The sequence below is a fragment of the Amphibalanus amphitrite genome, unplaced genomic scaffold (genome assembly GCF_019059575.1).
Source record: "Amphibalanus amphitrite isolate SeventyFive unplaced genomic scaffold, NRLGWU_Aamphi_draft 000063F_arrow, whole genome shotgun sequence".
NCBI lineage: Eukaryota > Metazoa > Arthropoda > Thecostraca > Balanomorpha > Balanidae > Amphibalanus > Amphibalanus amphitrite.
Window position 1 is genome coordinate 1048720 of NW_024881559.1, and position 24964 is coordinate 1073683.

General features: G+C 54.6%; 2 protein-coding genes across 6 annotated transcripts; both read right to left on the reverse strand.

Annotated features, from left to right (window-relative positions):
- Positions 1-349: 349 nt before the first annotated feature.
- On the reverse strand, positions 350-24551 carry LOC122378702 (protein-cysteine N-palmitoyltransferase Rasp-like). 5 transcript variants are annotated; one of them, XM_043360130.1, is made up of 3 exons: positions 24495-24551; positions 5390-5393; positions 350-3064 (listed from the first exon to the last, which is right to left on the reverse strand). In XM_043360130.1, the coding sequence occupies exon 3, from the start codon at positions 2830-2832 to the stop codon at positions 1183-1185; it is 1650 nt and encodes a 549-aa protein (XP_043216065.1). In that variant the 5' UTR covers positions 2833-3064; positions 5390-5393; positions 24495-24551; the 3' UTR covers positions 350-1182. The 5 variants fall into 5 exon arrangements, with proteins under 5 accessions (XP_043216065.1, XP_043216064.1, XP_043216066.1 ...); XM_043360129.1 differs by lacking the exons at positions 5390-5393; positions 24495-24551 and adding an exon at positions 24447-24475; XM_043360131.1 differs by lacking the exons at positions 5390-5393; positions 24495-24551 and adding an exon at positions 12059-12220.
- On the reverse strand, positions 12459-18601 carry LOC122378716 (uncharacterized protein K02A2.6-like). Its single transcript, XM_043360153.1, has 3 exons — positions 18284-18601; positions 15681-18034; positions 12459-12588 (listed from the first exon to the last, which is right to left on the reverse strand). Exons 1-3 carry the CDS (start codon positions 18599-18601, stop codon positions 12459-12461), a joined length of 2802 nt encoding a protein of 933 aa, XP_043216088.1.
- Positions 24552-24964: the final 413 nt, after the last annotated feature.

Below are 24964 nucleotides of genomic sequence, written 5' to 3' on the forward strand. Positions count from 1 at the left end.
CATTCTAGAAAAAAATAGCGACGAAGTCATCCATTGTGGTATGTTGTTGCAAGATATTTCAGGTAGGAGCGGGATGCTTGAGGGCTAAAGTGATCGAATATGTCAATTGTCCAACACGTCCTATCATCCAAACGGTGAGCAAATCGATTACGAGTGCCACTCGCTGAGAGGAGGCACCCGATCCCCGGCGCAGTCGCCACGTACCGTCTGAGGCCGGCCGATCGCGGGTGAAGCGGTCCGCGCCGGCAGACTGGACGACCGTACACGTGCGCAGCCCGCCTCCCGCCGGACTGAAGAAGATACGAGAGCTCTGCTCCTCCATCGCGCCGCCTACAAAAACACACAAACCACCCATGTTGATTGACATTTATTGAACATAATGAATGTCAGCATTATCGTAACTTATAAGTAACATTCGGGAAAATACAACTCCTGAGTGAGGGGACAATTAAGACGAAGGAAAACAATCTGGCATTTGGCAGTAGGGGCGCAGTAGCAGACGAGTTATGAAACTCAGATGTCAATAAAACTCAATGATCAAGTCTCGACAGAATTAAAGGCAATCTAATGTCATAACCGTCGTCACATTTATCAGTTATCATAAGACACCATGCACGATTCTTATAGACATACAGAGTAGCGACCGCTACGGCACCCAGACTCCCCGTAATGTCAACAGTGATAACGGGCGAATACATAACAACGCAACGGCAGACGGAAGACAGACAGCACGATTGTCAGAACAATCAGCCCGCTAGTTAATCGCTTAATAGCTGATACAGCAAGGCAAGCCGCTTTAGTCTGACTGTCATCATGAACACACCGGTCACAGCTCGACATTCCAAGTCAGCCCGGCAAACGGAGGGAGCCCAGCGGACAAACCTCGGCATAAGATGTTCGGCAGACGACCCCGACGCGCACACACGGGGCATCCTGTGGCGACATTGGAAAGCTCAGTTCCGATAACAGCCTGTTATTACAGCGCAGACACACAAGGCAGTTCGTTTATCTCACAACCGTCCGGATCTGGAGGGGAAGCGGCGAACAGCGGGGGAGATACCAGACCGCAGTATCATGTCACAACACTGCCGTCCGTGCGCGGACAGCGGCGCCCGCGGCCGGTCACAGGACGGTGGCCGCCTGCCTATCACCCTTCCCCTCTGCGAGTCACTCGGACGCCCATCACGGCTGCTTCAGCTTGCTGTCGGCCCTCTGCAGGCGCGCGCGCTGCTGACGCCAGCGTTTGACGTCGTACGACACCTGGCAGCCACAGTACATAAAGCCGAGCGTGACCAGCATATCGCGCGCGCTGGCCGGCGCAAGGCCCTCGCCCATTGCCAGCCAGCTGACCGCGATGCTGTTGGTCAGAAAGCCGGCCTGCGAGACGAGCGAGACCAGGAAGAGCGGCGCTAGCAGCAGCGCCTGGCAGCGGCGGCGCAGACTGGCGCCCAGCACGCGGCGCCACTCACGGCCGCGTCGACTGCTGGCCACCCGACCGCCGGCGCGCTCCACAGTCACACACACAAAGTTGGCCACCGACCAGACCAGAATGTGCGGCAGCAGGCCGTGCCAGGCGAACACGAACGCGAACACGGCGGCCGAGGCGGCCATGCGGCGTCCAGCAGAGGGCTGCGCGCCGCACAGCGGCCGGTAGATGTGCCTCTGCATGAATCTGTACAAGCCGTGGTCGAAATACTTCCACATATCCGAGTAGGAGGCGATCCAGCTGACGCAGCGCGGCGGCAGCGGTGTCGGCACGCCCTCAAAGCTGGCCAGCGCGCACGGTATGCCGTAGCAGACCACGTACTTGACGTGGAAGTACTGTCCGGCCCAGTAGTTGAGTCCGGCGATCTCCCAGCGGCCGAACAGCCGGTGCATGTCCTCGGGAGAGTAGATGAGCGCGTGGTAGTGGAGCACGTGGTTGGACACCTCCAGAAAGAGCAGCCAGCCACCGAGACGGGCCAGTGAGAGTAGCAGGCGGCGCAGGCGGGGCCAGCCGGGCCCGGCCGCCACGCCACCGGCCGTCAGCGATGACAGGTAGTCGGTGTGCGCCAGAAGAGGGCCCTGCAGCGTCGGGCCGTAGAACACGAACCCCAGGAAGGTGACCACGTTGTCGTGCGTGACCAGCGCCGGCGGTCGGTCGGCCTGGTCGCAGCAGAACATGACGGCGCGGCACAGGTTCCACATCTGCACCACGGTCGCCAGGTAGGTGCGGTTCTCAGCGTCGTGCGTCAGGTCCGGGCCGACCACGGCCAGCATGAGCTGCTGGTGCCCGAGCAGCAGCACGGCCACCAGCAGCCAGCTCAGCGGCCGGCTGCGCAGCCGCGACGAGCCGAACATGGCCAGCGCCACGGCCAGCAGCAGCGCGTAGCGCCGCACACCCACCGTGAAGCACAGGTAGGCGGCGGCCAGTAGCGCGTGGAACAGCGGCACCACCTTGTTCAGCGCCATGCCGTGCAGGAACTGGCCCACCACCAGGTGGATGGTCATAAAGACGGCGTAGGTGGCCAGCTGGCCCTTGATGAGCACCTCGAACTCGTCGTCGCAGTGGTCGACCGAGAGGCCGGCCACCCAGCCGGGGCTGCTGTGCGCGTCCAGCGCGTCCGGGTGACGCCGGATGACGTCATACAGCCGGTAGGTGGAGTAGAAGCAGCCGAACGTCCAGCCGAACCAGTGCAGCACCGTCTCCGGCAGCGAGACGCGCCCGATCGGCGACGGGCCGGCCAGCGGCGGGCTGGCCGTGCGCCGGCCGGCCGGCTGCCGCTCATCACCCGGCGCGGCCGACGGCAGCTCGCCAGCCGCCGGGCACTGCAGCCGGGCCGGCTCCGACATCACAGCACCGGTCGGGGGCGGAGCAGCACAGCGACTCGTATCACACACAGGTCATCCGTCCAGGACAGCCGGCAGAGTCACAGGACGGAGCACAGCGCACACTGAAACCATTGGAGGCTGTTCACGTACCAGTAGTTCCGGCCCACTCCGAGTGGATGGCAGCACAGCCAGCTTCTTTGTCTCTACGCGGCCATGGGATTTAAATCAAACAGCTTTCTTCAAATTAAGCAATCTGAAAAAAAATCCGTCAGCGATGTTTGGTAGTTGGTACGTATGCTATTATTAATAATTGAATGTAACGAATGCACATAAAAAAAGAGGCGAGCGAGCTAATGACACATGTGATAATTGTTCGAACTTCGGTATGGAAAAGCCTGCGGACAATTCTGATCACTCTGCACAGTAGGTACTGAAGTGCGTAAGATGTCGCCAAAATGCGGCACGTACACCTGCACCGTCTGTCGTCCTACCGGGGGATCGGTAGTCACCCGTCTCCGCGTCCCACCGGCGCGGCGGCGTGCCACAGACTGCACTGGTCGTGACGGTCTCGCTCGACCCCGGCCGGCGAGACCCCACCACTGACAGCCAATCGGTGGCCAAGTTCAGCTGGCCCAGCTTGATTGCCCAAACTCAGCCAGTCACGGACGCTCGAAACGTTATCACTATTACGAAATTGGACTTTGACTGTTGTCGCCAGCACAAGTCAAATTGGCTAAATCATTCATATAGTATATTAGTTTTGGTAATAAGAGGCCGTCTTCCCTAATTTGCATCCAATTTCAAGCCATACAACTGACTTGTTAGGTACCTAGTGCATTTTAAACAGCTTACTGCACCCTGATGAGGTCTCAGCTAACGTCGCCATGCTGGGGGGAGTCCGGCGTACTTGGGAACACCCGATTATCTCGGCAAGTCAGAAAGCTGGAAAGGCGTGAAAAAGCGATAGTTAGCCCGCTATACTATCTTTATCTTCGTATCGCCGGTCCCGTAGCTCAGTTGGTTAGAGCGTTGGACTCCGCGTGGTGAGAGCACGCGTTCCCGGTTATGACAGTCCGGGTTCGAAGCGCGACGGGCGCTCGACATTAATGGGCCTCCTGACAGGTATGGTTGCGGTTGGTGGCAGGCCGTAGCCAGGCGAAGTCAGCGAGGGGACCGGCCGTGCGCGGCTTTGTGCGCACGTTAAACTTTGGATGCTAAATTCTGCCATAGAACTGGAATTGTGCGATCGGAGGGTAGAGGGCAGGGTCATCGCAACAAGCTTTGCTTAGCGGTGGCTCTGTCCTTGTGAATCCTTCCCATCAAAAGGTTCGGACTAAATTTATAAAAAAGTATCGTATCTTCGTATCTTTCGTATCTTTTAGCAATACCTATAATGGTCATTTTTCGATCAGGTCAGCGATGAGGTCACAGGACGTCACCAAAGATACCACCAAAGATTTCATGAAAAAATCATAATCTTAATATTTTCACAAAACGGCATATAATTCATGAACCAAAAGAGCCACGGAAAACGCATTTGATAGGTAGCTGACTTTCAAAGCTGCTTCGCTCACATGTCTTCAGATTTGGCCGCAGGCTTGACCCACAGAAAGGAAAAAACACCAAAATAGATTTATTTTGGTGAGGCGAATTTCAGTAGTTGTATGAGTGACCCAAGGCTGCGGAGTCGATGGATTTTACGGTGACTCCGACTCCGACTTCGACTCCGGACGGTTCTATCTATATCTATCCATATCATGGTATTGAAGTTCATAATGGGGATGCTTTTATCTTGCCTGAAACGATCCCTTGTGCGTTCCAAGCAGGTTCTGGGGTATTCACCCTCTTCTACTTCTTTCGCTGAAAACGTTCGTCCAATACAGCAAAATTGCCTTTTTCGACAAAATCTAATTTCGAGAGCTGTATCGTCAACCAAATAGGTGCAGTACATGACGTCGACCCATGCGGCGGTAGCCCGCGCCGGGCCGGTGCTCTGAGATTCCGCGCCGGACCAGGGAGTTGTCTGAACAACCCCCCCCCCCCTCCCTTCTAACTCGGCTCCTGGGCCACGTAGCGACACGCGGTAAGCGGCAATCGAAAGAACGTCAAAAAAAGAAAAAAACACTTCGATCATTTTTTGGGTCAGGTCAAAGGTCAGGTCACCAGAGGTCACCAAAGGTAAAACGTTCACTATTTCAACATTTTGGAAACTGCCAACGGCTATCTCGGGAACCGATAGAGCTACAGCGCCGCGGAAAAGCGCATTCGATAGCCCTTTTACAGACCTTTCTGAGTAATGCTTTCAGATTTGACCTCAGGTCAACGGTTTAGCCTCCAGAGGGCAAAAACTCCAAAAATAGCCGTTTTTACGAAAAACGGTTTTTCGGCAATAACTTTTGACTCAAAAGAGACATGACATTACTTTTGCCAGCATCGTGTTCCTCTCGTCGAGACGCGTCGAATGAACTATAATTTGACCTTGAAAGGTCAATTTGAAAATTTGACCTCAGGTCAAGGTCATGACCTGACCGGAAAAGGTCATGTTGCATATCAGTCGATCGGCAACGTCGAGCCGAACACATCTAAGGCGTTTTCAGCGATCTAGCAGGCCTCTATCAGACGTTATTAGCGAAAAACTGTTAGATTCTGTTCGTGACCTGAGATGACCTCGGAGACATAACGAGGGGTCACAGTTGCCATTTTCCGGTTCAGTGTGTCAATTGTACCTACATCTCGATGTTTGAGAGTGTCTATAATAGCGTTCGTGCAAAACAGACGCTTTTCAATTTTCTCCCATTGACTTATAATGGAGAGGCCGCAAAATTGATCTGACCTTAGGTCACCGATATCAAAATTCCGAGATAAACATTTTATAGATAATGTTGCTCTAATCAATCGCTGAAACTTTCAAGGCAATCGATCAATCGGTGTAGCTATGACGAGCATTCTTATTTTTTTCTGAGGTGAGGTCACTTGGCATGACCTGGTGACCTGACCTAAGGCGACCTGGGTCTGACATTTTCACAACATGTGCGGAAAAGATGCACAAACAGGTGTGCCAAAAACGGCATCTACGAAAAACCGCAGGGTGGGGGGGGGGGTGTTCAAACACCCCCCCCCCCGGCCCGGCGCGGGTTAACTCCGACTCCGGAGTCGGAGTCGGCATAATTTTGGCGACTCCGACTCCGACTCCGACTCCGGGCAGAACTGTCGACTCAAACCGACTCCAACTCTGACTCCAACTCCGACTCCGCAGCGACAGTTAACTAGGCACCATCGTTTGCCTCTTGCTGAGATGAGGCACATTAAATGAATCACAAGTTGACCTGAAAATTTCAACTTTAACCCTCGCAATTGCAGAGGGGTCGGATGGACCCCCCCCTTCCCCCCTGCGCTTTTCGCGAATAACTCGCGCAAAAAAGCGGCCGAACGCGACTAAACTTTCAGTACCCTAGAAATTGATGATTGATCAATGTCACACCTAACCCGAAAATTTCATGACCCTGAACCAAATGACCTTTGACCTGTTATCTCTTTCTCGAGACCATGTTTGGCCGGCATTGCGATTCGGCGTATGTCAGCTCACATTACGTGTATCGCGCGTTTCTAGTTTTTTTTTTTTGCACTTCAATACCACTTGTTAGCGAAGTGCTACCAGTTGTTAGCGAAGTGCACTGGGTTTATTGGTCGGCCTCAGTCATGCGAGGCATCATATCCACCATAATGTACTACCAGAGCTTGTGGGTGGACTAGTGAGTTTTCTCTGCTTCGCCATTGAATCTTTGTATACGGGAACTCCACCGCTCACTCATTGCTGTGTGTGCATTAACTACTCAACTTTTGTGCGAGTGGTCTCGGGGCGGCGGAGACGTGAGCACGTAAGCGATGTACTGGCTGAGTTGAGCTTGCTACCTGCCCAGGACCTCGTAATGTACCGCACATTGTGTCTGATCACAGCCGTCCTGACCCATGGACAGGCGAGCAGCAGTCAGCACTGCTAGCCAGTTTTGTACTGTGCTGAATGTAAGATCAAGATTGACCAGATAGGATGACCTGCTTGTTTTGCCACTTGTCAAAACTGAGTCAGGCAAGCGAAAGTCTACCTACTGAGCCACCAGCACATTCAAAGCTTTGCCATTAGGGAGACTGCATATCAGCGTTCAGAAGGACCTTCAAGTGGTACCTACTTAAGCATGGTGCGGCGATGAACGCACATATGCATCGTAGTCAGGGTTACTTTTACAGGAAAAGTTGAGAGGGGGAATACAATTCGGGGAGGTCATGAGTCCATGACCCCCGCCCGGCGTCCCCCGCCGGTTTCTGCGCCGACGCCTGTACCGATATGCCAGTGAGTGCAGTGGCGGATCCAAGGGGGAAGGGGGTCACATGGGTCATGCTCATGATCCCCCCCCCTCCTGGGGCCCTGGGGCACCAAAGGTCTGCCAGGGGCACCACGGGCCTGTCAGGGGCACTACAGGCCTAGCAGAGGCACGTTGGGCCTGTCAGGGCCCCAAAGGCTTGTCAGGCAGGGGCACCACAGGCCTGTCAGGAGCACCATCGGCCTAGCAAGAGCACCACATGTCTGCCAGGGCCACCACAGACATGCCAGGGGCACCAGAGGCCTGCCAGGGGCACCAACAGCCTCGCAGGGGCATTTCGGGCCTGTCAGGGGAACCACGGGCCAGCCAGGGGTAGTTTAGGCTTGTCAGGGGCACCACAGTCCTGTCAGAAGCACCATCGTCCTAACAAGAGCCCGACAGGTCTGCCAGGGGCACCACTGGCCCCGCAGGGGCACTATCGGCCTCGCAGGGGCACCACCGGCCTCGTATGGGCACCTTGGGCCTGTCAGGGGCACCATGGGCTTGTCAGGGGCATCATGTTCCTTCCAGTGGCAACACGAACCTGTCAGTGGCACCTGACCTGAGACCTAGCAGGGACACCAGAGCCCCCCAAAAACTGAATTTAGGGCAACACAAAAATTAAGTGGCCGAAATCCGCTGAGTTTTCAATTTTGGGTATAGCGAGGGGCACCACTTCGATTCATGACCCTCTCCTTGGAGTTTTCCTGGATCCGCCCCTGAGTGAGTGCGAAAAGACAAGACAAGAGACAGTCCCACTACCATCTGATCGGTATCAGGTCAAATCTGGAGTTCCAGATATTTTAAGTTGAGTAGAATCTGAATTACGATGAATATAACATCTGAATTGCGAATTAATTGAAAATGGGCTCAAAATAACTCTGAAGGGGGAAATTCCCCCTTTCCTCCCTAGACATTCTGACACAATTCAAATTTCAAATTTGAAAGGGGGAGCAGAATTTTTGAAGGGGGGAATTCCCTCTTTTCCCCCTTTACAAGTAACTTGATCATAGTACATCCATTAATTGTTTTACATGGTCCAAGTGACCAAGTGTCTATTACCCATATTGTGTCTCTTACTGGTTTACTGTTGTAACAACAGCAACAAACAACAAACAACAATATGGGCAAACAACAGTGTTGTTTGCCCATATTAATGATGCAAGCACATGAAGGTTGTGAACCCAGTGATGAGTAATTATCTTATCTGGATGAGCTTTTAGTACATTATTATTCTTATTCTGATTCTGCAGTAGCTGGCAGAGGCCAATTATCTCAGCCAATCTCAGCATGCAATTGATTTGAACTACCAGGTACCTAATATGATTGGCTCTGCCAAGTGCCAAAGTCGTTGGAAAGAAGGGTGGACATTCAGAGGAGGTAAATAGAAGGCCCATATCTAGAGACCGCAACACAAATTGGGGTAAATCTGAATCCCAATGTCATACGAAGGTTTTCCAACCGAGGAGAGACGCTGCAGGTTTGGAGGTTGTAGGTTTGTAGGTTGTAGGTTAGGTTAAGTTCGGTGAGGTCAGGTTAGGTTTGTTTAGGTTTTGTTAGAAAGAAGCACCTCTGGCCTCTGGGAATAGTGCCTCTCCTTGGTTGGAAAACCTTCTCATGTGACGTCTGCTCTACTAATAGCAGAAGTTCTTCCTGAATATTTTCAGAGTACCTATTTTAATTTTTTGGCTAACATTCATTATCTTCTTTTCTGATAATTTTTGAAGTGTCTGAAAAACCCAAGGCAAGGCCGTTTAGAGACCTAACCTAAGGCAAAGGGTATCAGTAGGCAAAGATCTAAAGCATTACAATTAGGCAACACAAGCCACAAAGTTGATTAGGTCAAGGCCATCTATAGATCTATATTTCTCCCTTCCCCAAACACAAAATTTGAAAACTACTCCTGACCTCAACCAACTCAGTATCCTGCATGTTAATGCCAGATCTATTTCATCTAATGACAGATTTGATGAATTCCAGCTTTTCCTACAAAGAACACAATGTACATGGCATTTCATATGTGTCTCGGAAACATGGTTATCAAATGAATCAGTAAATAGTCATCAGCTTCCTGGTTTCACAGGATACTTCAACAACAGGGTCGGAAGGAGTGGAGGAGGAGTTGCAATTTATGTCAATGATAAATATGTTAAATCCTCATGTGATATAAAATTAAGCACAATGTCATGCACCCAATCCCTTTTTATTGAATGTCAAATAACAAGCATAACTGGAGTGATTGTTGGCATTATATACAAACCTCCTGATTTGGTAAACAACTTGTTTCTAGATGAACTCACAGCCTCTCTTGAACAGATTGAGAAAAAGAATAAATCAACATTTATTGCTGGTGACTTCAATTTTGACTTACACAATATTGAACAGGACAGTGCATGTCTAGAATTCTTCAACATCATGACTTCTCACAGCTACTGGCCAACAATTTCAAAATCAACAAGAGTCTCGGAGGACAGATGGTCACTGATTGATAATATTTTTTGCAATAACCTTGAGCTCTTGTCCTATTCTGGCATCATATATGATGACTTTTCTGACCACTTCCCTATATTCACATGCTGTACTAAAAAAATCAACCCACCTGAAGACAATTGGATTACCACCTTCAATTATAACAAAGTCACTGAACTACAAGAATACCTATCCCAACAGCTCTCAACATTCCATACCATCCCTGATGCAAATACTGCAGCTGATACACTTATCAATGCATACTCTTCAGGCATAGCATTGTTTAGCATTAAGAGGAAGTGTACTAGGAAAACAACAGCCATAAAACCTTGGATATCTTCAGCAATTCTCACCTCAATAAATACCCGTAGCACTCTATATAGAGAAAAAACAAAGAATCCTACAAATAGAAACAAACTTGCCTATCAAAGACATAGAAACTGCCTCAATGGCTTGATAAGGGAAGCGAAGAAAAAGTACTTTCAGGAACAATTATTGCTTCATAAGACAAATTCAAAGAAAATGTGGGAACTACTCAACAGTTGTATAAATAAGAATCCTAGAAAATCTGAAGTATCTACTGCTTTCAGTGATGCGCATGGAAATCCCATTGAAGACACCAAGCAAGTAGCTCACTTATTTAACAATTTTTTCATATCAATTGGTGAGAAGCTTGAAAAAGAAATCCCAAATACCAGAACTGATCCCCTGGATAGTGTCACTTCCAGTGAAAACACATTTGATCATTTTCACCCAACAAATTCTGCAGAATTAGACTCCATGATAAGAAATATGAAAAATGTTGGTGCTGGTATTGACAACATCAATTCAAAAATATTCAAAAATACATATTCAGCAATACTCAGTCAATTGGTTCATTTAATAAACATATCGTTGAGTACTGGAACATTTCCTGAAAGTATGAAGATGGCTGTGGTGAAGCCATTATACAAATCTGGAAGTAAAAATATATTTAGCAACTATAGACCCATTAGTATCCTTCCCTATCTTTCCAAACTTCTAGAAAAGATTGTACACCAGAGAATCAATGCATACCTCATACAGAATGACATATTATGTAAGGATCAATTTGGCTTTCAAAAATCCTTATCAACATACATGCCTATAGTACTCCTGCAAGAACGAATAACAAAAAGCATGGAAAATGGGAAAATGTCCTCAGCGGTATTCATTGACCTTAAAAAAGCATTTGATACAGTGAACCACAACATACTCATCAGCAAATGTCGTAAATACGGATTTACTGGTCGTGCTCTTCACTTTATCAAGTCATATCTCACAAACAGACAACAATGTGTAGAATTTAAAAGTACTAGATCCTCTTTTCAAAGTATTAAGCTAGGAGTGCCCCAAGGCTCTATCCTAGGCCCCTTACTCTTCCTTATATACATAAATGACTTAAAAAATGTATGCAAAAAATCAGAATGCCTTCTATATGCTGATGACACAGCCTTACTTTTTGAAGGTGAAAATACACAGGAACTACAAGAAAATATGAATAAAGAACTTGAAGCTGTATCCATTTGGCTTCAAGCAAACAAACTCACACTCAACGTACAAAAAACCATTTACCAAGTATACAACCAAATGGGTAATATCATTAATTTGAACATTATGATACATGGTAAAAAAATTGAAATAGCAGAAAAAGTAAAATATCTAGGCATCACTATTGACCCTGCCTTGAAGTGGAAATACCACATCGATAACATAGCAATCATTATCAGTAGAAATATTGGAATCTTGAGTAGAGCGAAGTACTTTCTTCCTGAAAAATCATTACTCTTGCTCTACAACTCACTGATTCTTCCTTACTTAAACTATTGCTGCCTAATCTGGGGTTTCACATATCCAACTTATCTCCACAAAATCGAAGTATTACAAAAACGAGCAGTTCGAATTATAGTAAATGAACATCGTCTTGCACATACTATGCCCATATTTCGTAAGCTCAATGTTCTTAAAGTAAACGCACTAGCTAGACAACAACTTATCATGTTCATGTATCGAAAATTCGCTTCACATTTACCATCACAACTTAACCAATTGTTTGCTACAGTAGATCAGGATAATATAAGAACAAGAAATAGACAACATTTTCACGAACCCTTCTCGGCAAAACGTTATCGTGCACAAATAGCATCATGGATAGGACCGCGTGTCTGGAATAATGTCGTTGCATCCCAATTCTCTATAACAACCATTAATCAGATGTCTAAATCTCAGCTAAAAAGACACGTCAAAGCATACTTCATACAAAATATGTAAGCTTTCTCGAGAATTTCCTCTTGAATTCTCGCTATCCTTTCATTGCAACTTAATTTCAAATGTACTTGCCTCAAAACTGCACTAATTGCAAGTAAATCACGTTTCATCGAAATTATTTTCATCATCGTCACCATGAATAACTCTGGCGCTGGAGCAAGGAGCCTGACCAGCAACAAGCTTCGCTTAGCTGGAAAGGCTTTTCTGCCCTCAGCATTGACCGGCCGAATTTTTGACCAGAGCGAATCCCCACGTATGTTTGCATGACGTGTGAATGAGCGATTGTTTTTTCTACTCTACGCCAGCCCGCGCCCGCTGTGCGCTGGTCTAGCCACCTGGTGGTAACATGAGTCACTAGTGTTAGGGTGACCTGCCGAGAGCGTGAGCGCCTCGAGTGTCCGCCGGCTGGGCCGGCATTGTGTGTGTTGGCGCCGTGCTGTGCGCATCCGTCTGCTCGTCCGGCTGCAATAGAGTGTCTCGCTGAAGCTCGGGTGTCTACTACTGGCGTGGTGGCAGCGCCTTTGCCCACCTCTCCTAGTGCCACGCAAGACATTGCTTCTCCTCTGCAAGGATCAGCGAGCTTTGCTCAATCTGCATCGCCAGCGCTCTACGCACCGGACTTGGAGCCAAGATGGCGGGCGTTCGTGCCCCGAAGCAGTGGTCACTGACGAAAGACGAGACAATTACGTCATTCGAGAGTTGGCGCCAAAACCTGCTCTATACCCTGTCGCTCGATAGTATTTTCGCAAAGTTTCTCGAGCAGGGAGTCGTGTGGCAAAAGAAGACGGCTGACTGTCCGACACGTGGCTTCTCCGACGACAGCTCGAACGTCCCCGCCTCCAGTCGTCTCACCGCCGCTCAGAAGACAGTCCAGCTCGAGCTCATGTTAGGGCAGATTGCCAATTTCTGCCCGATCATCGCTCGCAACTCCATTGTGAAAAACTCCACGTCGCTGCAGCAGATCTGGCAGTCAATCCGGCTTCACTTTGGATTCCAGTCATCAGGCTCTCATTTGCTTGATTTCGCTGCAATTCAGCTGCAATCTGACGAACGACCGGAGGATCTGTTCCAGCGGCTTATGGCGTTCGCCGAGGACAATTTGCTGAAGTCCGACCATGACGTCACTCATCACGGCCTCCTGCCGTCGTCGGATGAGGACATGTCGCCATCTCTGGAGAACTTCATCGTCCTACACTGGCTCTCGCTACTGCATCCGCGCCTTCCGGCCCTCGTCAAGCAGCGTTACGGCCCGGAGTTGCGAACCCGTACCCTGGCATCTCTGAAGCCGGAAATCAGTCAGTCTATCGACTCTCTTCTCGCTGAGCTGCAGTCTGGAGAACACGCGCAAGTTTTGCGTTCTGCAATCGCCAGTTTCCAGCAAGTTCGCCCCCGCAATCAGCTGGCTGGATCCGCCTCTGCGGGCCGGCCAGCGGCCGTGCCCGCCGGCGGTCGGCCCGCGCCGGCTGCCGGCCGCTCCGCCCCTGCGCTCGGCGGCGGCCGGTCCGGTTCGGCTGACCTGTCTGGGAGTGAGCGGCGCGGCGGCCGCGGTCAGCGTTCGCGTACATGTGCACTCTGCGTGGCGGCCGGTCGTCCAGGTGCCGACTCGCACTTTTTGAGTCGCTGCCGCTTCTTGCCCATCGAGGATCGTCGCTTCATGGCTGGCGTACGTCTCATCGCCGGATGCGACGACCTCTGTGAGGACTTGGACTCTGAGGGTGCATCTCGCCTCCCACAGACGGACTCTGACAACCAGGTATGTGTTGCCTCTAGTGATGAGGTAGATACGTATTCAGAGCTTGAGATGGGCAGTTGCACTAAACCCGAGTCTTCATCTACTGGTGTGATTGACTATGGTCATGATTCAGCTGTCAATGAGGTCAATGAGTGTGTTCGTGACAATATCAATGATTCGTCCGATGTTCCCGCGCGTCGCATCCAGCCCGAGCCTTCGCCGTTTTTACCCGTGCACTGTGGGTCGGTCCCTCTCCGCCTGACTCTCGACTCGGGCGCGGAAATTAACTTGATTCGTGACACAGTAGCTGTTATAACGTGAGCTCTTTATTCACAACCAAAGCCGCATTGCGTTAAACTTCCTAGAGCGCCAAACACCGATCGCTACTACCACAACCGCGCTCCGCGCGGGCCGGCGGCCGACTGCTCTCGAACCCCGCGTCTGCGCGCCGGCGCCGCCAATGGCGTCGCCAGGCCCCCGGGCAGGGGGGAGCAACTGGCGTCGCCAGGCCCCGGGGTAGGGGGGGAGCAGCTCGCGACACCACACCCTGCCGCCCTTAAAACGGAACACATTCACTTTAACCTGCCGCCCTTAAAACGGAACACATTTTAAACCGGAACGTGGAAACAAACACATTACGCGTCGGAACGTGGAAACAAACACATTACGCGTCGGAACGTGGAAACAAACACATTACGCGTCGGAACGTGGAAACAAACACATTTTAAACCTCGGCGATCAGTCGCCTCGGGCACCTCCGGCGCCGAGCGGAACGGCGTTGCGAGGGGCCCTCAGTGTCCCCGCCGCCCCTGCCGCCGCCGTCACCGCCACCGCCGGTGTGACTGTAGCCGCTGAGGTCACCGGTATCACCGCCGCCGCCGAGGTCACCGGCACTACCGCCGCTGCTGACGGCATCACCGCCGCCGCTGAGGTCACCGGCACTACCGCCGCCGCCGGGGTCACCAGCACGGCCGTAGCCACCGGGGTCACCGGCATCCCCGCCGCCGCCGAGATCACCGGCACGGCCGAGGCCGACTGCTCCCCGGTCACAGGCCTGACCGGCGACGCCGGCGCGGCTGCCGTCACCGAGGCCATTGGCGCGATCGTCTCCGACAGGGCGCCCGGCGCTGCCGCCGGCGCCACCAGCCCGGTCACCGCCGGTCGTCGCTCTGACGTCACCGCCGGTCGTCGCTCTGACGTCACCGCCGGTCGTCGCTCTGACGTCACCGCCGGTCGTCGCTCTGACGTCACCGCCGGTCGTCGCTCTGACGTCACCGCCGGTCGTCGCTCTGACGTCACCGCCGGTCGTCGCTCTGACGTCACCACTGGTCGCCGCTCGGACACTACCGCCGGTGGCCGCTCTGACGTCACCGCCGGCGCTGTTCCCTGGGTCCGCCGCCGCCGCCAACAGCTGGTCAACGTGGCGCGACCAGATCACGTGTCCCACGTCCACTTCATACGACACGGGACCGGGGCGGGCGACCACCGTGCCGCGGACCCACTTCTGACGACCGTCATACGAGCGGGCCCACACTGTAGCTCCCACGGCGAATTCCCTGCTCCGTCCGCCGGCCGTCTCACGCTGCCGGTCCCGAGCCGCCTGCAGAGCTGTCTCGGCGCTCGGAACCATGAGGTTCATACGAGTGCGGAGGTTCCGCCCGAACAGCATCTCAGCGGGAGTCCGTGCGGTCGCGGCGTGGGGCGTCACTCTGTACGCCATCAGAACTCGGGCGAGCGCCAGTTCCATGCCGCCGCTGTCGTCTGCTGCCAGAGTCGCCTTCAGTGAGTTTTTTAGCGAGCCGACCGCTCGCTCCGCCATCCCATTAGACGATGGGTGATGGGGCGCCACTCTGACATGTCGGATCCCGTTAGAGCTGGCGAACTGGGCGAATTCCTGGCTCGTGAACTGTGGGCCATTGTCCGTTACCAGCACCCGTGGTAGTCCGAGACGAGCAAAAACCGTCCTCATCACCGCTACGGTCCGCTCGGACGTGGTCGTCTTCATTGGGATCATTTCAGCCCACTTGGAGAAACTATCCACCATCACCAGGAACCAGGTGCCCTTCAGAGGTCCGGCAAAATCGGCATGCACCCGCTGCCACGGGCCGTCCGTCGGCTCCCACGGGTGCCGTGTCGCCTGCGGCGGCTCAGCTCGCTTTGAGACGCACGCCTGACACCCGCGAGCCAGCGCCTCCAGCTCAGCATCGAGTCCCGGCCACCACACAAAGCGCCTCGCCAGCTGCTTCATGCGAGTGCAGCCGAAGTGACCCTCATGCAGCTCCCGCTTGACGGTGTCGCGCAGGTTGCTCGGGATGACGACTCGGCCGCCCCAGAGCAGACAGTCGGCCTCAGTCGTCAGCTCCTCTCGGCGATTCTTGAAGGGAGCCAGGTCCGGGTCCACCACCGCCGGCCAGCCCGATCGCACCGCCGCCAGAGCGCGGGCGAGCGCCGGGTCTCGGCGCGTGGCCACTGCTATCTGCTGCGCGGTCAGACACGGCCCCTGCTCGGCGATGAACATTACGCCGCCTCCGCCGTACGCCGCCTCCTCTTCTGCCGACAGCCGGTTCTCCGCCTCGTCCGGCACCGACAGACGGGACATCGTGTCCGCCAGCCTCATGTCCTCCGTCCGGCGCAGCTCGATCTTGTACTGATACGCCGCGAGCTGCAGCGCATACCTTTGCATGCGAGCCGCCGCCAGAGATGGCAGCTCACGGTCCGGGTTTAGGATCCTGGAGAGCGTCCTGTTGTCGACCACCAGGGTGAACGGCCGACCAAACAGGAACTGGTGGAACCGCCGCACTCCGAACGAGACGGCTGCGGCTTCCCTCTCCACTTGGGCGTACTTCCTCTCCGTCGGAGTGAGCGTTCGGGAGGCGTACTGTACCGGCCTCTCGAGCCCCTCGGGCGTCACTTGCATCAGAGCCGCTCCGACTCCTGTCGCACTGGCGTCCGTGACGAGCCGCAGCGGCAGCACGGGGTCGTACCGCATCAGGACCGGCGCCGTGGACAGCATGTCCTTCACACGGCGCACTGCCGCGGCGCACTCCGCCGTCCATGCCCATTTGACGCCCGTCTTCAGTAGCGCGTAGAGCGGCGCTAGCACGGTAGACAGGTTGGGCAGCAGCCGCTGATAATAGCTGACTGACCCGATCAGAGATCGCAGCTCCTGCACGTTCCGAGGGTCAGGTGCTGCTGTGACGGCCGCCGTCTTCTCTTGCACCGGGCGCAGACCCGCCTCAGACAGTCGCCAACCGAGATACACCACTTCTCGGACTCCGAACTGGCACTTCTCTTTCTTGAGGCGGACGCCGTTGTCCTTCAGCCGCTCCAGCACCCGGTCCAGCCTGTCCATCAGCTCACGGTCACTGTCGGCGCCGATCAGCACGTCGTCCAGGTAACAGACGACTCCTGGAAGACCATCCAGCACCTGGTCCATGATCGCCTGGAACTGCGCTCCACAGGTGCTGATCCCGTACGGGAGACGGTTCATCCGCATCGCACCACGGTGTGTGGTCACGGTGGTCATCTCTCGGCTCTCTTCGTCCAGCTCACACTGGAGATAGGCGTTCCTGCAGTCCAGCTTGCAGAACTTTTTCCCTCGTATGCTGGCGAATAGCTCCTCCGGCGTGCGCATCGGATACTTCAGAGGCTGCAGCTGCGGGTTCACCGTGATCCGATAGTCCGCGCACAGCCGCACGCCGTCCTTCTTGGGGATGGGTACGAGCGGCGTACCCCATCCGGAGAAGTGTCCAGGAGGCACCTTCTCGGCGATCCCTTGATCCAGCCACTTGTCGAGCTCCCGCTCGATATCTTGCTGTAGCGCAAACGGCACCGGTCTGGCGCGTCGATAGACCGGTTTGGCGCCTTCCTTCAGTCTGAGCGCCACCTTCACCGGGATTCTGCCCAGTTCTTCTTTGAACACCTCACGGTGTTTGTCCATCACCTCCTTCAGCGTCGGCTGAGTCGCCACCGGGCACACGTTCAGCGTCTCCAGACCCGACGCCGTCCTCAGCGCCTTGATCCACTCTCGTCCCATGAGAGGTCGGTGAGAGCCCATGTCGGACACGACGAGTCGCAGCCGTGTCGCTCGGCCGTCCGTCTCCACGTTGACGTCGGCCTCGCCTCGCAGACGGATTTGCTGGCCGGTGAATGACGTGAGGTGCAGCTCACTCGGCCGCAGCGTCAGACCGGGGACGTGAGTCTCCGCGCTGATTATAGTCACCGGTGAGCCAGTGTCGATCAGCATGGTGAACTCCTGGCCGTTCACCCTGACCGTCGCCCACTCAGCTGCGGCAGGCTGCACGGCGCTGACTTGCCAGTCAGCCTGGTCGCCGTCCTGAACCAGCTTCACGCCAGTTCGCTGTTTGCCGCAGTCACGCTGCAGATGCCCACGCTCTCCGCACCGATAGCAGCGCGGCGCGCCGGCCCGCCATGGCCGCGCGCCGGCCTGCCGCGGCTGCCCGCTGTCCTGCCGTGGCTGCCCGCTGTCCTGCCGCGGCTGCGCACCGTCCTGCCGGGGCCGCGCGCCGGCCTGCCGCGACTGCGCGCTGGGACAGTGGCGCCGCCAGTGGCCCCGGCCGCCACAGCGGAAGCACGTGCCTGGCCCCGGGGGCTCGGTCGGCCTGACCCTCTCCGTCCGCTGCGGGCGTCGCACCAGGTGAACTGCCTCCCCGTCCGTCTCGGCCGGCGCCGGCGCCCCTGACAGCCGCGTCGTCAGATCCATCACGTCCCTGTGCGCCCGTGCCGTCCGCCGGACGTCCTCCAGAGAGAGGTCGTCACCCTTTAGCGCCGCCTCCCGGACCAGCTTCCTCTGTAGCTCACCTCGGCTGCCCAGGACGCATCGGTCTCTCAACTCACGGTCCACCTGCGCCGGCTCGTAGCCGCAGCGCAGGATTTGCGTCCGTAGTCTGCCCAGGAACTCCTCCAGACTCTCTTCCTGCTCCATTTTCATCCCTTGAAACTTTCCTCTTTCCGCCACCACATTATTCTTCGGCACCAGATACCGTGTTAGCTTCCTTTTCAGGCGAGCAAACTCGTCTTCTCCCTGTCTCTCGGCGTCCTCCTCAGGCAGTGAATCGCTGACATCGGCGAGGTCCGGGCCCACCAGGTGCAACAGGACTGCACACCGTCTCGCAGGCCCTTGAATGTCAACAGCGATCATATACCGCTCCAATGCCCGGAGCCACTTTTCAAAGTCCGTGCCTGGACGGTACGGCACCGCAGACACTATCTGCATCCCCGTTGGATCCATCGTGCCGCCGCCCTCTCACCAGCACGTCGTTTCTCCGGTCGGCTCGCCGCCGCTCCACCGTCGGCCCGCAGCCGCTCCACCGTCGGCCCGCGGCCGCTCCACCGGTCGGCCCGCAGCCGGGCGTCACCGCTCACACCGGCCGGTCACCGCTCACACCGGCCGGTCACCGCACACGCCGGTCGGTCACCGCACACGCCGGTCGGCCACCGCTCACGCCGACCGGTCACCGCTCACCGCGCCGCCCTGCGCCTGTACTTGGCGCTGCAGCTGCGGTTTCCCGCGCTTTTCTCGACGGGGGCGTCACGTGGTAGTGACGTCACACGCACGTCACCGCGCGCGCATGCGCACTCGCCCCACACCGCCCGGCCGCGCGCCAGCTTCCCGCCGAAATTACCCGCTTCGGGGACCAGGCGCCTCAAACCGCATTGAGGCCCTCTCCGCCGCACCGATCGGCCAATCACACGCGCTACCACAGCTGCGCGTCACCCCCGGCCGACCAATCAGCGTGCAGGACGCCGACGCATGCGCCACGCACACCACACTGCCGAGGCATCATGGCCGCCACGAATTTCGGCGATCACATGGGAAACCCTGCCAGGACAACGGCCGCCGCGCGACAGGCACACTACCAGCAGCAGCGCGAAAATAAAAATACTAAGCAATACTAAGCACTAAGCATTCGTACTAAGCAACGTTTGCGCCCTCACCGTCCGTGGCCTGTCCGCCCTCGCTGACCACCGCGCACTGATCACTGGCCCGTTTCGCCATCACTCGCAATCACAGCTCCAAGGCTTCACCTTGATCTCATCCTCGTCGCCAGGATGTTATAACGTGAGCTCTTTATTCACAACCAAAGCCGCATTGCGTTAAACTTCCTAGAGCGCCAAACACCGATCGCTACTACCACAACCGCGCTCCGCGCGGGCCGGCGGCCGACTGCTCTCGAACCCCGCGTCTGCGCGCCGGCGCCGCCAATGGCGTCGCCAGGCCCCCGGGCAGGGGGGAGCAACTGGCGTCGCCAGGCCCCGGGGTAGGGGGGGAGCAGCTCGCGACACCACAGTAGCCGTTTTAGTCGGAGCCCCTATCTCAAAGACGACTCAGAATGCCTTTCAGGCTGATGGTCACTCTAAGCTCAACGTAATTGGAGAAACAACTCTGATATTGCATCGTGGCTCCCTTGAGATGACCCTTCAGGCTCTGGTGGTTCAGGACCTTGACGTCGAGGTCCTTGCCGGCACTCCCTTTATGTCCCGAAACGATGTGTCTGTGCGGCCCGCGGATGGCTCGGTATCCATCGGAGGTGACGTCATCTTCCTCTACCGTGCCCGTTCTCATGTCTCCAACCAGCCCTCTCCACGTCCTGCGAGCTGTTTGATCCGCTCTCCATCTCGGTCAGTAACTCTGTGGCCCGGTGACTTCATCGAGCTGGAGGTTGCTGACATAGACCGTGACGTCGCCGTGTCCGTCGAGCCGTGGGCCTCCTCTCCCGTCCAGGATCCTGGGTCCGGTCCATGGCCTAGTCCAGCTGTTACCGCTGTGGTTGACGGCAAAATTCGTGTGCCAAACAACACCGGCTCACCTCTTAGGCTGCAGAAAAACTCTCATTTCTGCAAAATATTTTCCGTATCGTCACCACCCGTGATCTCTCCGGCGCCAGCCTGCTCTCCGGCACCTCCACAGTCTCCGCCGGGCTCCTCAGCCACTCTGGTGTCCATTGATCCTCATGGACTGCTTTCGGACTCTGTAAGGGCCGAGTTTGCTGCTACTATCGCGCAGTATGACTCGGTGTTTGAGCCTGTTTTCCCTGGCTACAACGGCGCTGTTGGAGACATTCACGGAACTGTGAACATCGGCGCGGTCCAACCTCCTCAGCGCAGAGGCCATTTGCCTCAGTATAACCGTCAGCGGCTGTCTGAACTTCAGTCGAAGTTCGACGAACTGGAGGCCCTCGGTGTCGTCAGAAAGCCTGAGGATGTTGGCGTGGCGGTGGAATATGTCCACCCCTCCTTTCTGGTAAAAAAGCCTAGCGGCGGAAGTCGCCTCGTCACAGATTTCACCACTGTAGGTCGCTTTTGTAAGCCTCAGCCCTCGCTGCTCCCGGACGTTGAGTCCACCTTACGCATTATTGGTAGCTGGAAGTACATCATCGTGACCGACTTGACGAAGGCATACTTCCAGGTGCCCTTGGCACGCTCGAGTCTGAAGTACTGCGGGGTGGTTACACCATTCAAAGGTGTTCGTGTATACACCCGCTGTGCCATGGGATTGCCTGGTTCGGAATCGGCTCTGGAGGAACTCATGAGCCGTGTTCTCGGTGACCTCATCCAGGATAGCAAGGTCGCCAAAATCGCTGACGACCTCTTTTGTGGCGGTGCCACACCTGGGAAGGCGCTCGAGATGTGGCGCCTGGTTCTACAGGCACTCGACCACTGTGACCTCCGTCTTTCTCCCTCAAAGACGGTCATCTGCCCTCGCTCCGTCACCATTCTCGGCTGGGTCTGGTCTGACGGTCAGCTTTCTGCCAGTCCGCACCGTGTTTCGACACTGACCTCCGCGGAACCCCCTCGCACGGTAAAGAACCTTCGTAGCTTTATCGGTGCTTACAAGGTTCTCAGCAGAGTCGTGAAGGGGACGGCACACTACATGTCTCCGCTGGACGCAGTTTGTGCCGGCCGCGAGTCATCTGAGGTGATCGTGTGGACAGACGAGCTGTTATCCACCTTCCAGCGGGCTCAGTCGGCCCTGCAGCATCACCGTGCCGTCGTTATACCGCGCCCTTCGGACGATCTCTGGATTGTCACTGACGGGTCCAGCAAACTTCACGGTATCGGTGCGACGCTGTATGTGACGCGGCAGGGGCGTACCATGCTAGCTGGCTTTTTCAGCGCACAGCTACGCAAACACCAGATCAACTGGCTTCCATGTGAAATCGAGGCTCTCGCTATCGCCACGGCGGTAAAGCACTTTGCACCTTTTATTAGCCAGGCCTCGTCTCACGTCTGTGTGCTAACCGACAGCAAGCCTTGCGTGCAGGCATTCGATAAGCTGGGCCGCGGGGAATTTTCTGCGAGTCCTCGTGTATCTACATTCCTTTCGACCATCAGTCGCTATTGCATATCTGTGCGCCACCTCGCAGGCTCTGCGAACCTTCCCAGTGACTTCTCGAGCAGAAATGCCCCTCCATGTCTCGATGCAGCGTGCCAGATTTGTTCATTTGTGTCTCGCATGGAGGAGGCCACAGTCCGCCATATTTCTGTCAGTGACGTCATGTCTGGATCGTGCCGTCTGCCCTTCACAGGGCGCCAGTCATGGCTCACGATCCAACAGGATTGTGCAGATTTGCGTCGCACCAAGGCTCACCTATCTCAGGGCACGCGGCCTTCACGGAAACAGACTAAAATCCGTGACGTCAAACGGTATCTGCAGACCGTCTCCATCGCTAGAGATGGTCTGCTGGTTGTCAAACGTGACGAACCTTTCTCTCCGTCCAGAGAGCTCATAGTTGTCTCCCGTCAGGTGGCTGCTGGTCTCCTGTGTGCGTTGCACATAAAACTCCAACATCCTACTCAGCATCAACTGAAACAGGTGTTCTCACGCTACTTTTATGTGCTCGATTTGGTTGCACATCTGGCAAGGTTATATGCCAGCTGTCATTCTTGTGCCGCGCTGAAAAAGCTCACTTTGCCGCTCGTGGAGAGCTCCACATCCCCTCCCCCAGCCGTGGGAGTATCATATGCCGCAGACATCATGCACCATGAGCGTCAGTTGATTTTAGTAGTTCGTGAAACCGTCACATCGCACACACTCACTTGTTTTGTCAGTGATGAGCGTGCTGCTACCATTGAAGCAGCTTTAATCTCTCTCTGCTTGTGTCTGCGAGCTGTTGACGGGCCTCCTGTCACGGTGCGCGTTGATCCAGCTCCATGTTTCGTCTCTCTGTCCTCCAGTGACGCCCTCAAGAAGGTTGGCATCCGCTTGGAGGTCGGTCGTGTGCATAACAAGAACAAGAACCCGTCCGCTGAACATGCCATCGGCGAGCTGCGCAGTGAGTTAAGGCGCATCAATCCTGATGGCGGCGCGATCTCACTGGCGACCCTGGCTATCGCCACTTCGCGTCTGAACTCCCGCCTTCGTCTCGGTGGTATGTCCTCATTCGAAATGTTCTATGCGCGTGATCAGTACACGCTTTCCGCTCTCAGCATCTCTGACCGTGAGCTTATCGCTCAGCGCTATGCGTCTAGAGTCCAAAATCATCCATATGATTACAAGTCAAAGTCTCGTACTCATCGCCGTGTGCCCCCTGTGCAGCCTGCCCCCGGCGATCTGATTTACCATGCCGGAGACCGCGACAAAACTAGAGCTCGTCCTCGATATCTGGTCACGGCTGTTGATGGTGAATGGTGCTCTGTTCGTAAGTTCGCTTGCTCGCAACTCCGTTCCAAAGAGTACCAGTTCCGTCTGAGTGAGTGCCTGCTCGTGCCCTGTGCTGTGGAGGAGCTGGAGCCCGTTTCTGGTGACGAGTCATCAGATGACGATACTACCCCTCCTGCAGCTGATTCATCGTCCCCTATTCCTGCTGAGATCGCCATCGTTCCCACACCTCGTCAGCCTGTCTCTGGGGTGCCGACGTCCTCTCTACCTGCTCCGCTACCCCCTCCCCCTGCTCCGCCGTCCCTGGCCGCCGGCCGCCCGCGACGTCAAACTAGATTACCGGGTCATTTGAAAGATTATGTAGTGTCCCTCCGTTAGTTCCCTGCAATGCTATGAACCGATGCCTTGTTTTGCGTTTATTCTGTTATTTACTCAATCACGCATTTCTTTGTTACTTATTTGCGCCTGTGTCTAGTTAGCGTTGTCTGCGTTTGCATTTTGCAGTATGTTCTTGTGCAATGTTGCACCTGTATTTTGAGAAGGGTTTCTTTTATTTACTAAGAAAAAAAGTGGTCACGCCAGCCCGCGCCCGCTGTGCGCTGGTCTAGCCACCTGGTGGTAACATGAGTCACTAGTGTTAGGGTGACCTGCCGAGAGCGTGAGCGCCTCGAGTGTCCGCCGGCTGGGCCGGCATTGTGTGTGTTGGCGCCGTGCTGTGCGCATCCGTCTGCTCGTCCGGCTGCAATAGAGTGTCTCGCTGAAGCTCGGGTGTCTACTACTGGCGCTAGATGAATGCATGCCCTTCTGAGTGAATGTTGCTTTCGGTATCGTAGTAGAGAACAGTCATCTGTCTGGTTTTAGCAGTGGCTACTTTCGCATTCTGTTCTTGTCTCCGCCTAAACCCGCTACCCCTTCTCTCATTTGCTTTTTTTAGTTTTATTTCCTTTCTTAGCAGGGAGTGCCGCGACTTATCAGTTTATTTTATCTGGTGTTAACGTAAGGTTCTGCTAGTCGCTGGGTTTGAGGGCGGGGGCACTCCTGGTCACCTGATCATGGGTGGCGGAGTAGTTCGAAAAAAAAAATCTATAGGCCATCTATAGTGAAGGATTAGGTCTCGGGGGTAGTGTTATTATACTGCAATGCTGGATAAAGACGGATAAAGACCCACAGCGCTGATAAAATTCAAAAATGACAATTTATACAAAAAAACTCACACATCACACCAAGGCCGGCCGCCGTCATCACACATCAAAACCGAGGCTTTTTTTTTAGTAGCGGATGCGCATCAAATGTATCAAGATCCGTAGAAATGAGGCTGTTCATAGATATAAAGACTAGATAGGGCACCCCCATGTCGGGAGCGACTCGCGAATACGTAGCAGCGGCCGCCATGTTGGTGAGGGCGAGAATCTGCGGCGCTGTGTAAACACTATGGGAAGACGGGGGTGTTTGGGACAGATTTTGTGGTATTTTTCGACCGAAAAGTGTTAATCTTTTTTACCTATGGCATTCTTTGGAATGAGTAGATTGTGAAACAACGGCAGAAACATGTGTATTTATAGTAATGTAATTACATCAGCCCTAGACATATAGCCCTGAAGACGCTGATAAAGGATATGCGGCACCGAAGGTAGATGCAATTGGCATGCTAATTTAAGATTAAATTCGTTTCCCATTATGGCTACC